We start from the raw sequence: 13,485 nt of genomic DNA, 5'->3' as shown, positions 1-13,485 counted from the left end.
ATTTTTATGGAACACTTTAAGCTGGTCCTTTGCTGGTCCTAAACTGGTCCGGCCATCTTTAAGACCAGCACATGACCAGCAATGAATCAGCATAAACCAGCAAAGGACCAGCTTAAAGCAGCAAAGGACGAGCTCAAACCAGCAACCCAGCTTCAAAACATATCTAACCAGCATATGCTGTTTTTTTTCAACATGGTGGTTAATCCACTGCAAAAACATTTGACATTATGTATTGATTTGGAGAGGAGGCCTTAGAGTAAAAAAGGTTGAGAACCACTGGCTTAGACAAATGTTTCACATGCTGAGAATAATAACCTAAAATATAAGTATATAAACCTACCTCTCACACCAGAAAAATACGAATTGGCCAAAATGCTTCGTCTGACTTTTCTGAGATCATCTACTCTTCCCTGTGGATTACCTCTGACCCACTTTCTATATGTTCTGAATTTCTGCTTTTTAAATTTTAGAATATTGAATTTGATATTGCATATTTCTTCTCCATCTTGAAAACTTTAAGTGATTTGCTGTCTAATATTTCAGAACCAAAAAAATTCTGTTCGAAAATACGTCTATAAAAGTCTGCCAAAAAACTATTTAGCTCTTTTAAATTTCAAATGTCTAATACTCAAACAAGAAAAAAAAAAGAAAAAATCTAATTCAGAACTATGCTAAATACCACATAATATTGAGTTTGTTAAATGACACTTGCCAAAAATTCTAATTTACACAAAAGTAATTCAGTTAGTTTTGTCTTATTATAAGCTCCATATCAGAGCAGCATTTCATTATGAACCCGAGATGCGTCTCAGTGCTGCCTGTCTTTGGTGGAAAAGTGGAAGTGCATTCTTTCCTGCTAGGAAATCTAGGCATTAATTCCAGGACCCGATATTGTCATAAATGTATTTTTACTGATGCATTGTCTGTGTTAATGGAGAAACTACACTCATTCAATTGCAAAAACACATACATCGAGTCCTCCCCAAGGTCATATATGACCCACAAAATGCAATTTAGACTGAAAGAAATTGTTATTGTGATTCATTAGGTATCATCTTTCTATGATTATTAGACAACTGACCATCTGCAGCGTAAACCTATTTTTGGTTTGTACTTGTGCTGCTAAAGGAAAGAGAGATGATTACTTTAGAGGCCCTCCAGATCCTCCAGAGAGATCATAAAGCAACCAATTATCTTATTTTTGACAAGGTCAACAACTATGACAAATGAAAGTAGTTTGCAAGATATTAATTAATTAAAAAAATGTGTGCAATATAATATTTTGTATTATAACAAAAATGTATTACATATATATATATATATGTGTGTGTGTGTGTGCTTTCATTATTTCATTCATAAAAAGCAGATTTATATCTATATTTATATCTTTATATTTAAATATATATATATATATATATATATATATATATATATATATATATATATATATATATATATATATATATATATATATATATAAATCATGCTAATTTTCATGTCTTGCTTCCTCAAAAGTTTTAGTGTTTTATTCAGTATTTCCTGCTGCATGCAGCACGCAGAGGAAATCTTTCATTCTTTCATTTTGTGTCATGTATTCTTATATATTGGGTCCACAGGATAATGCATGTTTTTCTCACCATGTTGAATGCCTTGTCTACTGAATTTCATTCATAAAAGCTTCTTGGAAGAGGCCCTCTTTGGGACTGCCTGCTCTGTGGCTGATAGTAAAAGACTGTTTCTCAGACACAGATTATGTCAAATCCAAGATTAAATTTCTTTGTCAGTTATAGCAGTTTCTTCTTAGTCCAGGCCCTGGTTTAATCTGTGTGTGGAAAACTGGCTCAAAAAGCATTTCTCATTTGAGCATAAACTTTACACACTTCTGGTTACTGTTAATAGGTTACTTATTTAATATAATTTTAAATACAATATAAAATATTATTTTGTACAATTTAACATTTTGAATAAGAAAATAATGTTAAATATTTTTTTAAATCTTAAAATAATGAAACAAATATTTGACATTTATTGAGTGCCAAATACCATCCAGTCTGTGCTCTGAAGTGACAGCTAAGTTGTTAATGAGTAAGTCAGTGATGCAGTTGTGAAATTATGACTAGGCCTTACTCGTGTTAATAATTCAGTCTCTCAATATCCATGTTAAAATATAATGCATGTTAGAAAGGATCTGAAAGTTAAAATATAAATGTGACATAAGTTACAAATAAGAAGAAATCTGGATAAATAAATGTCTTTTAAGCTTTTCATAACAGCATGCATGTAATACACCTTACAAAACTCAACTGTGAGTGCAAAAGATGTCTCCACTTACTTGCATTTAATGAAGTTGATGGCTGTAATTGTGTGTCTGGATGGGTGTTTTCATGTGTGCTCGTGAAAAGAATGAGGGAGAAGGTGATCTGCTCTGTCATGAGACGCTCTGTAATAAGGTCTGGTTCGAGGAACAGATGGACATTATTTGAGAGACAGAACTGGAACTAAATGAGTGTAATGACAAGCCAATTGCTTCAGTAGAGCAAGAGTGACGTGAAACTAATGGAGGAGGAGAAACGAAAGGACAGAGGTGGAACAGTGAGAACGATGGAAGGGCTGACCGTGACGGAAAGACATAAATCATGTTTGCAAAGTAAAGAGAGAGTATTACGGAGAAGAGAAAAACAGAATAGCAACAGGAAAAAATTTGATAGAGAAAGAGAGAAAGATTAACAACATGGGGAGAGAGGAGAGGAATAATTTGCTGATGGATAGATTCTCAGCACATCCATTACACTGTTGCCTGTTTCTAAGACGTCACACATTTTCTCCAAGGACTCCTCGTGCGCTTTCCCATCATGAAAGGCAATTACAAAACACCCTAGTGGAAAAAGAGGCTGATTTTCCACCGTGTTAACATCCCTTTTTCTTGTCACTGCCGTTACCAGTTGCCTAACAGCTGTAATATACCGTACAAACAGTAAGTCATTTAGGATTTTATTGTATTCATTATTTTGAAAAAAATTAAAATTAAATTTGAAAGTGTTGTTTAACAGTTAAAATTATATATTTTTGTAGTATTGTTAGATACTGTATTACATTATTAATGGATATATTTTTACAGTGCACTTTTCCACAAATATATTAAACAACACAAGTTTTCTGCATTGATAAAAAAGCCATCCTTTTAATGTATTATATTACACATTAAATGCTTAAAACAATCAGTTTTAAGTACTTTTCATTTCAAACTTTCAATTCATAAATCATCCTGTACTGTACTCGTGAGGCACAGAGGAACAAGTACATTCTTCATGTCTCTGACATCAGCATCTGTTTAAGTAATGAGTTCAGCAAGTTTGTTTCACTGTGCCTCAGGCACAATATAGTTGTGCAATAGCTTAAACCGATTTAATTTGTTGAACAAATAGTTTGTTTAAACAAAGCTGACAACTCCATTATGGCTAATACAACATCAATCACCAAAAAATTAAGTCTTTCTTTATCGCCACCATCTTTTCTTTTCTCTCCAAACCTCTTTAGATATCTTTATGGCTCTCTTTCCAAAAACAGCTGCTCCCAGTAATCCCGGAGCTGTTTCACTGTCTCATGGCCCTCACAAAACTGCTTTAAATCTGCCCACAGAGTCTGATGCATATAAATATGAACCAAAACCAAGCCTTGAATCTCACTTTTCACACTGTTCAGGTGAGCTGTTAGTGCCTTCTTTGCTAAAGAAGTGTCTGTCCCGTACAGGTCAATATTAAAGCGTAGAGACCCTCCGTTAAAGGGAATAGGATAGGGAGGTGTGTGGAAGCTCATGAACAGGGGTTTCCCACCAGAACCATCTACAAACCACGTCAAGTTTCGCCTTGCCAAGATCTGAAGGTTACTCTCCATGAGCTTCAAAGGCTGCCAATCCTGGATGATCGCACCGCCTGGAAGCTGAAGTCTAGAAGACAAGTCTGAATCCAAGAGAAGGGTCTTAAGGGCTTCCAAGTCCTTTACTGGCACTAAAGGACTGCTACTGTTAGACTCATTTGACACAACCAGTTTGTCCTTTAGACCTGAGACAAAGCTATCAAAACCTTCAGAATCCCCCCATAGGGAAAGAACGGCCTGGTTGATAAAGACACAAAGAGAAAAAAAAATACTGTTAATTTTAGTGGTATCACTATTACTATTCATAGCTTTCATGTGACGTCACGCCCTTATAGAAAAGTCAACCTGAAGGGCAAAACAAGGCTTTCCTCCACTGACTGCCAGCTCTTTTTTTCTATAAGTATGCAGTAAATATAACAAAAGTAAGATGCTGATAATACAGACCAAATTCAGTATACTGATGATGTATACTTTGTACAGGCAAGTGGATGAACCCTGTATAGAGTATGCATCATCACTAAGATGTGTACTGAATAAGATCTTTTAATGTCATTATTTTAATACATTTTAAGTCATTTTTTCACAATGAACATTTTATAATGTCACGCTGTTTTTAATGATTGAAATATTGCAGAAGGTGCATTATGTGCATTGCAAATGGCCAAAACTTTTTGAGGACATGTGCATTTTGTTCACATGTCTTCATTTTATTATTTTGGAAGGTAATCTAAATATTTGTGGATTGGAAGGAAAGATATGGGAAATTAAAAGGCTTGTGCTGCAGTTCTTTTTGTGTTTTGCCCTCCAGATCTTCGACTGGTCAGATGACTGAAAACTATCTATTAGTGGTATGGATGAAAAGGTAGTGAGAGGAAGTAAAGAAAAAAAAGAATAATTTAAAACAACTATCAAAAATAATAGAGATACAAAATGCAGATTGCAAAGCATTTTGATTAGTAAACACTTTTTTTATGAATAACTTTTGCAGCTGATTTAGAACATATTAAAAGACATGATAAAGGTATGATGCTACAACACGTTTTCCATTTAACTATTTAATACTTTCCATGTGTTTGTTAATAAATTAGGTGTCATAAATTATTTATTTAGTCTATTGTTCATTATTGTTCACTATTGTTAATTGTTCATTAATTTTTGTTCATGATACATTAAATAAAGTTAATTTATAGAACTCCCTTTTCCAGTTTTAACTCACCCGTCTGGCCAGAAGCCTGAACTTGCTCAGTTTTTCAGGCCCTGGGTCATCTCCTCTAGTGAGGCGCTTGGTTTTCACATTAGGGTAGACCTTCTTTATGTAGCCATCAACAAATCTCTGGATCACTCCGGCCAGACCACAACCCCTTTCGTTTGGACACACTCTTAATCCCTCAACTATTACAGTTTCACCTCCATCAACCAGTAGGCCTGACTCCAGAGCCACCTAAAGGCACACAGGAATAATTATTGCAAAGGTTGAAATAACTGGCACCAGTGTGATTATGATTGCGATCATAAAATATTATGACAGCAAATTCCAGTTTGCAAAAATTTAAGCAGCATACAGTAACACTGTTTTACATACTGGAAGCTGCAGGAGTAATCGATTTTCCTTTATCTTTGAGATTAAAAATATTTATATACTATTTAGAAAGTAATGTTAGTTAACAGAAAGAGAAAAAGTCCGTTTTTCTTAAGACTCAATATAATAATAAAAAAAAAAACATGCTCCTAGTAACTTAATGGAGCTTCAGGGCAGCCGGTAGAGGTTTAGTAGTGTTTAACAGTTCAATATAATACTAATGATAGAATCAAACAATTACACTGGCGCTGCTGGCCTTATCTGACCACCCTAGACTGAGTATATGAAGAGCAAAACTGTCCAGTGTTATAAATGTCAGATACTGCATTCAGGTATATGGGTCATAATGAGTCAATCAATTATGTGCACAGCAGAGAACACACAAATTGATGTGGTTCATTTAAGCCACAAGATAAAATGTTGTCTTTTTGCGAACTGCAAGCATGGAATTTCTCGATAGACACATCATGATTTACTTTACCCATTAACTTTTTCTTATCATAACAGTTAGTGCTTTGAATAGTCCACTGATTATAAAACATGTTTATGTTAATGTCATTTCTTGGACATCCTATTTTCAGTTTATAACATAATATATATGTTTATTACAAAGTAAGTGTGTCTACTTGCTAAAATCAAGGTAGAACTGAAAAATTAATGCAACAATCGTGCAATTTAAAAATTACAATATTTCCTTACAGATTTTGGCTGAGGTTCAAATTTAAAACATTTTCCTCTTGTATCTCTTACCAGCTTCCTATCTCTCCGGGCTATAATAACCACTCTTTCTGGCTCAGTCATCCAGGAGTGATAGCGATGTGGAAGGTAGTCATTGCCACCATATATGTCTTGTGAGATGGCCATCACGTCATCGTAATCCTCTGGTCTGGCCAGACAGAAGGTCAGTCCATCACTTTCACCCACACAGTGTGAATCCATTGTTACTTCTGCATGGATTAACTGGATTGTAAAACACAGATATTGTATGTGTGTGTGTGTGTGTGTCTAGTTCCAGTTAACAATTAAACAAACAGATTAAAACAACATTATATAAAAAATATAAAATACATAATTGTATTATATATATATATATATATATATATATATATATATATATATATATATATATATATATATATATATATATATATATATATATAAATATATAAAATGTATAAAATGTATAAATTAAAACCATAATTTTTATCGATTGAAATTATTAGCCTAAATATTTAATCAGATCTACTTAGCCTATGTAGCAACAATTTATGAGACCATTTAATTATATTACTATGGATAAAATTAAGCAAAAAGTTATATATATATATGATGACAGTCTACTACTAAGAAACAGCAATTTGGTCTTGCTATGATCATGTGATTGCTGAAAATCAACTACAAGCAAACATCCTACTTTCAAAAACACATCATAAGCATGACTAAAATAAGTTTAGAAGCGACTTTAGCCTAAAATATCTTCATAAACTAAAACCAGAAGATTTCTTTAGTAGTGTAGTGTTATGATAGGAAATGTGTTGGGAGTCTGCAGGACTTACCGCGGCGCGAGGCGTACTTGTATCGACAGTCATGTGATTTTGGCGTTGTGATCCAGACATTCACAATCAGTATGTGACAGTACAGTTTGCCTCCTCGGCTTAGCATGGACTTTAAACTCTTGCAGGATTTTAGTACTGTTTAAAATGTCCAGCCTTTAAACAGTATGGACATCTTTATTTTGGTTAGCTAACAAGTAATGCGTCTGATCTTTAACCGTATGTCAATAATTATACATAGTGGGTACAAAGATCTCTCCTACGTTTACGAAAACATTTCAATATCATTTAAGAGATAGACACATTAGCCTTCTCGAGATATGGAATGAAGCCATTTCCTAAGAGTTTTTCTTTTCAATAACAGTATCGCAGCCCCACCAAGCGGATAGAAGGCGACATTGCTGTTTTTTTTAATAGGCCTCGGTTGAAAGATAAAAATGTTGTGGAAACCTACAACGGCGAGCACCAAGTATAAACCAGAACAAGAGCTAGATATCGGAAGTGCATAACATACAATAAATAGCACTGATCATATTTTAAGATAGGAACAACAGAATTACAAAAAGAAAAATAATAATTTGTTTAGTATTTTTTTTTTTACTTTCTCTCTTTCTCTTTCCATCCTGGATAGTGAAACTATTCAAATAAAATGTATACCATGCAGTTTTAGTTTCAGCAAAACAATAATAAATGAAATGAATTGCAGCAAAACTATAGAAATGATTCAAAATTATTTTTGCCTTGAAAGACTTGACCCATAAAAAAAGACTTGAGACTTGCATGTCTGTTAGATTCCCACAGAAAAGTTTATTAATTTTTGAAAACATGTATTTATCTTAAACTAAAAACAAAAAAATATTAATTAATTTATTTTAATATTACATCAAAATATTAAGTCATTATTTTCTTTATATAATGCATTGCAGTCTGCTTTAAGCTATTTTACATTACACAAATATGACAAGGTTCCTCAAACACTCTGAAAAGACTGGAAACTAAAAACTACTGAGATGTTGTTCAGTAGTTTCTGTTGTTTCTGGCCTCGAGGGGCTGCCCTCCACATTTCGTTGCGGTAAGGGACTCTGTCCTAGCAGGTGATAGACATGTCCTTGATCAGTCACGGTACCTTGTGTCCAGGGTTTGGGTTGACCTTGGTAAGACTTCCACAGCCGGCCATAGAAAATGTCTTTTTTGATCTTGGCATAAAGTTTTGAGGGGTCAAAGCCATTCGCAGAACTTTGAGAAGCTGGTGCATCATCTGATTCTTCAGCAAATGTCTAAAATGAGAGATTTACTGTTTAGAATGGTTTTATTATTATTATTATTAAAATGTGTTAAAGCAGTACATACTGTATAAATCATAATGTTGCCACAAACAAGGGTCATGAGAATTGGCAGCGCTCAATCTTTAACCACAACCACGCACGTTCTTAAGAAAATAACAGGAAACTGATATCTTAAATGCAGTCACGGACTATAATAAAGTGCATTTGACACTGAAAGGAAGTGGCCCAGTTAAAAATTCACTATAATGCAGTTCTCACACTTTTACTCTGCAGTATTTTTTTGTGAATAGACACATTTAACATTTATAATGGTAGAATATGAACCATACTCATCTAAATGACAGGAAATGTAACAGTAAAATGGTTTTTTAAAAGTGTATTATTTATTTAAACTTCTTCTTTATAGCTGTTATGTCTTACCTCAGCCGGTGAGTCTGTCAGGTATGTCCGTATTTTAAAGGACTTCCTCCTGCAAGGTCAAATTTCCCATGATTTTTCAGTTTGATTTTGTAAATATGTATAAGAGCTTAATATACAGGTTTGGCTTTGTTTTGGTCTCAACTATATAAGTATAAAAATATTAGGCTTTTACTGTTTTGTGTAAATATTTGTAAGATGTGACCTCTACCTTTTACAGCAGGTTTTTCTGCATAAATAGAAAAGGATGGTCAGGATAAAAAGGGAGAGAATAGTTCCAATAATCATTGCACCCAAATTTCCTAATATTCCCAGCCTTGGTTCTGGTTCCACATATGTAAAACCTATAAAAAAAATAAAAAAAAGTCACACAAAAAAATCAAGAGTCCCAAAGGAATGGCAAGGTATGTATAGGACTACATGTGTACACTTTACCTTTCTTTACAGACGTGTTGATACTGATATCAGTACAGTGCTCAAGTTTACCCGAAGGAAATGTTATGAATGCACAACAGATCAGCACACTATCATTTGATGCTACTTCAATGAAAAGGGATGACGATGGATGAGGAGAGTTTTTGTTCTGGAGCTTTACTTTAGTCTTATATTCTGGCATTATGTGAATTCCAAAATGTGGGTGATATGTGCCCAGTTTCGTGCGATTCGGGCCTTTTAGCATCTCCCAGTTGATTTGTGTCATGTTTTCGTCCCCTGAGAGGACACAAGTAATGGTCTGGCCATCTCCATCTCGACTGTGACTAATAGATACACCACTGTTTGATTTGCCTGTTAAAGAACACAAATGAAAACACACTGAGATGTTATATAGATTATTGAGACAAAATATAAACAATACTGCATTATGAATGCTTAGTAAAGTTTGTTTAGTGTTGTTACTGATGAAGAAAAGTTATTACCAGTAAGTCTTTATAATTTAAAATTTATTTACTGAAAACAATAATGCATTACCTTCTTTAAACATCTGAAGCTATTATGGAAGCTTTTGTTTTCAATTTAGCTTCAGAAGTGGTTGCGGCAATTTATATACTGCCCTCAAAAATGCTTTAGAGACAGCAGCTATGTTTGGAAGCGAAAAAAGAAACTTGCGCTACAGTAAAAATAAAAAAGGTAAAGAAAAAAATTTTCACTCAGTATCAGAATGCTTCTACATTTAACATTTGCAAAAGAAAAAAAGAAACAGCAAGTAATTGAATTGGAACTGAATTAGAAAATAAATATTTTCTTGTCAAATATACTACAATGATCTTACACATTTTATTCGCAACTTGGAAAAAACCTAGTTGTTTTGTACAGTGTGTTTAAATTTATTAATCTTTGAAAAAAGAAAAGAAAAAAAGAAACCATCTGTGCAAATTAGTTGTCAGAATCAGAATCAGAATCAGAAAGAGCCTTATTGCCAAGTATGCTTGCGCATACAAGGAATTTGTTTTAGTGACATAAGCTAAATCAGAATCAATCAATGTGAATTCTAAAAGTGAATCACAGGATAAAATTAAATATGCTATAAAAGTGACCCATTAATGAAAAATGTATAATACTTTATAATATGATAATACTCAGGTACAATATTAAGTAATATGATAATCATGTGGTCGATGATTTGTTTGTGTAAGATGTTATCAGTGAATGTGCAGTTAGTAAGACAGCAGTCAGCAGTGCACGTGAAGCCGTTGGCTTATGCTTGTGTGAGCATATGCATGGAATCAGTATCAAGATGTCTTGATTTACCATAGAATCATTTTTTTGTCATTCCATGGCTTAAACTGTTCTTTTTCTGAATGTATCAAAGAAATTTAGCATCGTCTGCTCGAACTAAATAACCACAGACTTTTTGGTTGTCTATACGCTTTTTAAAATACATTATGAAAATGTTCTGTAGTTAATTCACACAATATGCACTTACCTGATTCCAGGAAGGCAAGGATGAGAAGAGTGCAAAGAGAGTTGCTGCTCATGATTGTCGAGCTAAACCAACATAGGCTTTCTCTAAATGCCTGTTTCCTGCTTTGTCTGTTATTTTTTTGTTGTTGTTGTTTTTATCCTGTTGTTATACTGACTTCACACTAGACTTCTCTACCAGTTAGTCTTACCATCAGCTAAACTGAATGAGCCTTAACTTCATCGTCTTTCTTTTTTTTTTCTTTTACTTTTATTGCCAACTCAGTCAGATCTTTGATGTCTCTAAGAAGGAAATGACGCTTGAACGTGGGAGTTTCCACCAAGCATATCTTATACTCAGAAATGGCACCTCAATTTTAACAGTACAAAGCAAGTAGTGTATTATATGATATTTAAAAATGAATATGCCAAAACTGTAAACAAAGTCATGCTCACCACATAAGCTTAAAAAACACACGCTAGAAAAAAAATATTACAGGTTGTAACTTTTACATTTTTCAGGAAATGGAATCATTTAATGGAAACTGCAAGGGCTGGCCATATCAATGGAAAGATCCAAATATGTTAATGGAAAATACACCGCCTTTTATTCTGACAGGATACATTTTCGAACTGTAAGTGATATATTGCTGAGCCAGGAGATTAAACAATTTTACTACAAGGTGATAACCGAAACGACCGGACATGCACACACACATAAGCATCAAGCTAGGACTGTGTCGATATTCTAGAGCAGTGCTCGCTTGTTTTGCCTTATGCTCCCCACAGCCCCAAGACTGGCAGTAAGACCTATTAACACCAAACCATTAAGAAGTTGCTTGTAATCTTTGATGTCATTTAGTATTATCACTTGTGCCTGTAAAATTGCCAACACTCCAAGCTTGTAGAAATACAATTTTAAACTCAGAAGTATATTTACTTGGAATTGTTTGACATTTTTACATGGATTCTTTGAGTAAATGTCAAAGTTATGATACTGGTGTTCCCATGATGGGGTTCCCGTTTTTTGAGTTGCATTTACACTGCTTTATGGTTGCCTTTGTTTTTAGGTTTAACAACTTGCTGTTTTGTGTCATTAACAATATATAAATACTTTAATAATAAGTCATGACTCTTTTTTTATGTAATTCGATGTTCCTGTTTCATGTCTCATTCTCATTATGCAATATTATCACCAAATCTTCGATTTAATCATCTTGTCAACTTGTTTTCTTTCATTTTTAGCACAGGTTTTGTATTCCTTTTCCAAAATGATTGACTGTAGGTGAAAGACTGACTCACGGTATGTTTTAATTTCCACAGAACCGGTATTAAGTCACTGGGGTATATTTGTAGCAATAGCCAAAATTACATTGTATGGGTCAATTAGTGATTTTTCTTTTATGCCAAAAATTATTAGCATATCAAGTGCTATGATGCATAAATGATGTATAAATCTCAATTTCAAAAAATTTACCTTATGTCCAGGGACACAAATTTTAAAGGAAATGAGAAAAAGTATGTACTGTATAAGGAAATGATTAGACATTAAAACTGTACAACACCTTTATTTTGTAGCAATACTGTAACACTGAAAAATGATGCATGTATCTGTTAAAAGCAATGTCATTAACTTGACTTGATGAAGACTGGATTGCATTTTAGGAGCCATTCAAATATTTCCTGTGAGTCTTGTTTGCTTAGAAATTAGTAACTAACTAGGGGTCAACTATACAAATACATCCATGTTCCCCCATTTTTTAATTTTTTTTTATTATCAGTATGTAAAAGGTGCTCATATGACAGTGTTTAGACCATGCACAATTTCCAGCAAGAAAAGCAGTCCTCTTAGCGGGTCGTTTAGTGAGCGTGTAGGTCACTTTGTCCTCTTGCTATACAGCCACAGTCATTACTCTCCTAAAAATGGCCTTGGTCCTAATTTACACTCAGTCCACACCATGTGCTCTGTTGCTCGCTTCTCTCTCTCTTCTGCTTTCTTACACAGACACACATACACATTTACACACAAACCTCTCCCCTTTTCTGACCCTCAACAAATCCATTTGAGTTGTTTATGAGCCATTAACATCTGCTCCTCTTAAAGACTATTCAAAGCCTTTGGAAAAATCTTTGGAACCCGATTGTCTCTATGCCATAGGAAGATTTGAATGAAGAACCTAGGATGGGTGCATACATTTACTCAATTCCACATTCATTTTGGTCACTCTGATATTGTTGTCATGTCTATTAAAAATGCTTTCAAGATTCATAGCTATGTGATTAAGATTCATCTGATCAAGATTGTGCTGTCTTGTATTGTGCTTAAAATAACATCTAGAATAACATAGTAGACGTCGTCCTGTAGCTTTATGCTTTGTTCCTTAATCCTGTCTGCTTGATTATTTTCATTTCTATTTTTATTAGACATGTGCGTCCTTTTTCTGTATCCTCTGCTTCTTCCTCTGACCCATTTTCTCTCCTACCGTCTCTCTATTTCTCCACCCCTCCCCCACTCCCATCTGTCAGATGGACAGGTGTACATAAAGAGGTTCGAGCATTGTGGGTGACATGTGATCCTATACTAACAAACAGTTTATTGCAGATATGTTGCTGTAAATATAATTTATGCAATGCATAACTGACCATTTACTGCCACACAGATGTAGATACATTACTACTTTAACTGATAGGTTTTGACAAACATTCTAACCACTGTCAATGTAATGTTAAATTGAAAACATCCATGCACTGCATTGGACTGCACTGTAAGACATTTGCTGACATTTGTTTTCATCTGCAGTTATATATAAATTTACTCACAATACAGATAGCTCTTATCAAATTGTATAATATCTAACATATATATATAATACAT

The 13,485-nt window shown here is 33.9% G+C and overlaps 2 protein-coding genes across 3 annotated transcripts; both read right to left on the bottom strand.

The window, feature by feature from the left end:
- Positions 1 to 3,154: 3,154 nt before the first annotated feature.
- On the bottom strand, positions 3,155 to 7,303 carry nat16l (N-acetyltransferase 16, like). 2 transcript variants are annotated; one of them, XM_052560019.1, is made up of 4 exons: positions 7,012 to 7,303; positions 6,206 to 6,402; positions 5,093 to 5,317; positions 3,155 to 4,113 (listed from the first exon to the last, which is right to left on the bottom strand). In XM_052560019.1, the coding sequence occupies exons 1-4, from the start codon at positions 7,115 to 7,117 to the stop codon at positions 3,544 to 3,546; spliced, it is 1,098 nt and encodes a 365-aa protein (XP_052415979.1). In that variant the 5' UTR covers positions 7,118 to 7,303; the 3' UTR covers positions 3,155 to 3,543. The 2 variants fall into 2 exon arrangements, with proteins under 2 accessions (XP_052415979.1, XP_052415980.1); XM_052560020.1 differs by having other exon boundaries at positions 6,206 to 6,415; positions 7,012 to 7,128.
- A 472-nt stretch (positions 7,304 to 7,775) lies between these two features.
- On the bottom strand, positions 7,776 to 10,928 carry si:ch211-196f2.6 (immunoglobulin domain-containing protein). Its single transcript, XM_052560322.1, has 5 exons — positions 10,636 to 10,928; positions 9,147 to 9,497; positions 8,923 to 9,055; positions 8,715 to 8,763; positions 7,776 to 8,285 (listed from the first exon to the last, which is right to left on the bottom strand). The coding sequence occupies exons 1-5, from the start codon at positions 10,685 to 10,687 to the stop codon at positions 8,004 to 8,006; spliced, it is 867 nt and encodes a 288-aa protein (XP_052416282.1). The 5' UTR covers positions 10,688 to 10,928; the 3' UTR covers positions 7,776 to 8,003.
- Between the last annotated feature and the right edge of the window lie 2,557 nt (positions 10,929 to 13,485).

The sequence above is a fragment of the Carassius gibelio genome, chromosome B7, assembly GCF_023724105.1.
Source record: "Carassius gibelio isolate Cgi1373 ecotype wild population from Czech Republic chromosome B7, carGib1.2-hapl.c, whole genome shotgun sequence".
Classification (NCBI taxonomy): Eukaryota; Metazoa; Chordata; class Actinopteri; order Cypriniformes; family Cyprinidae; genus Carassius; species Carassius gibelio.
Note: the sequence above shows the minus strand (reverse complement) of the source record. Positions and strands in the feature narration are given on the sequence as shown.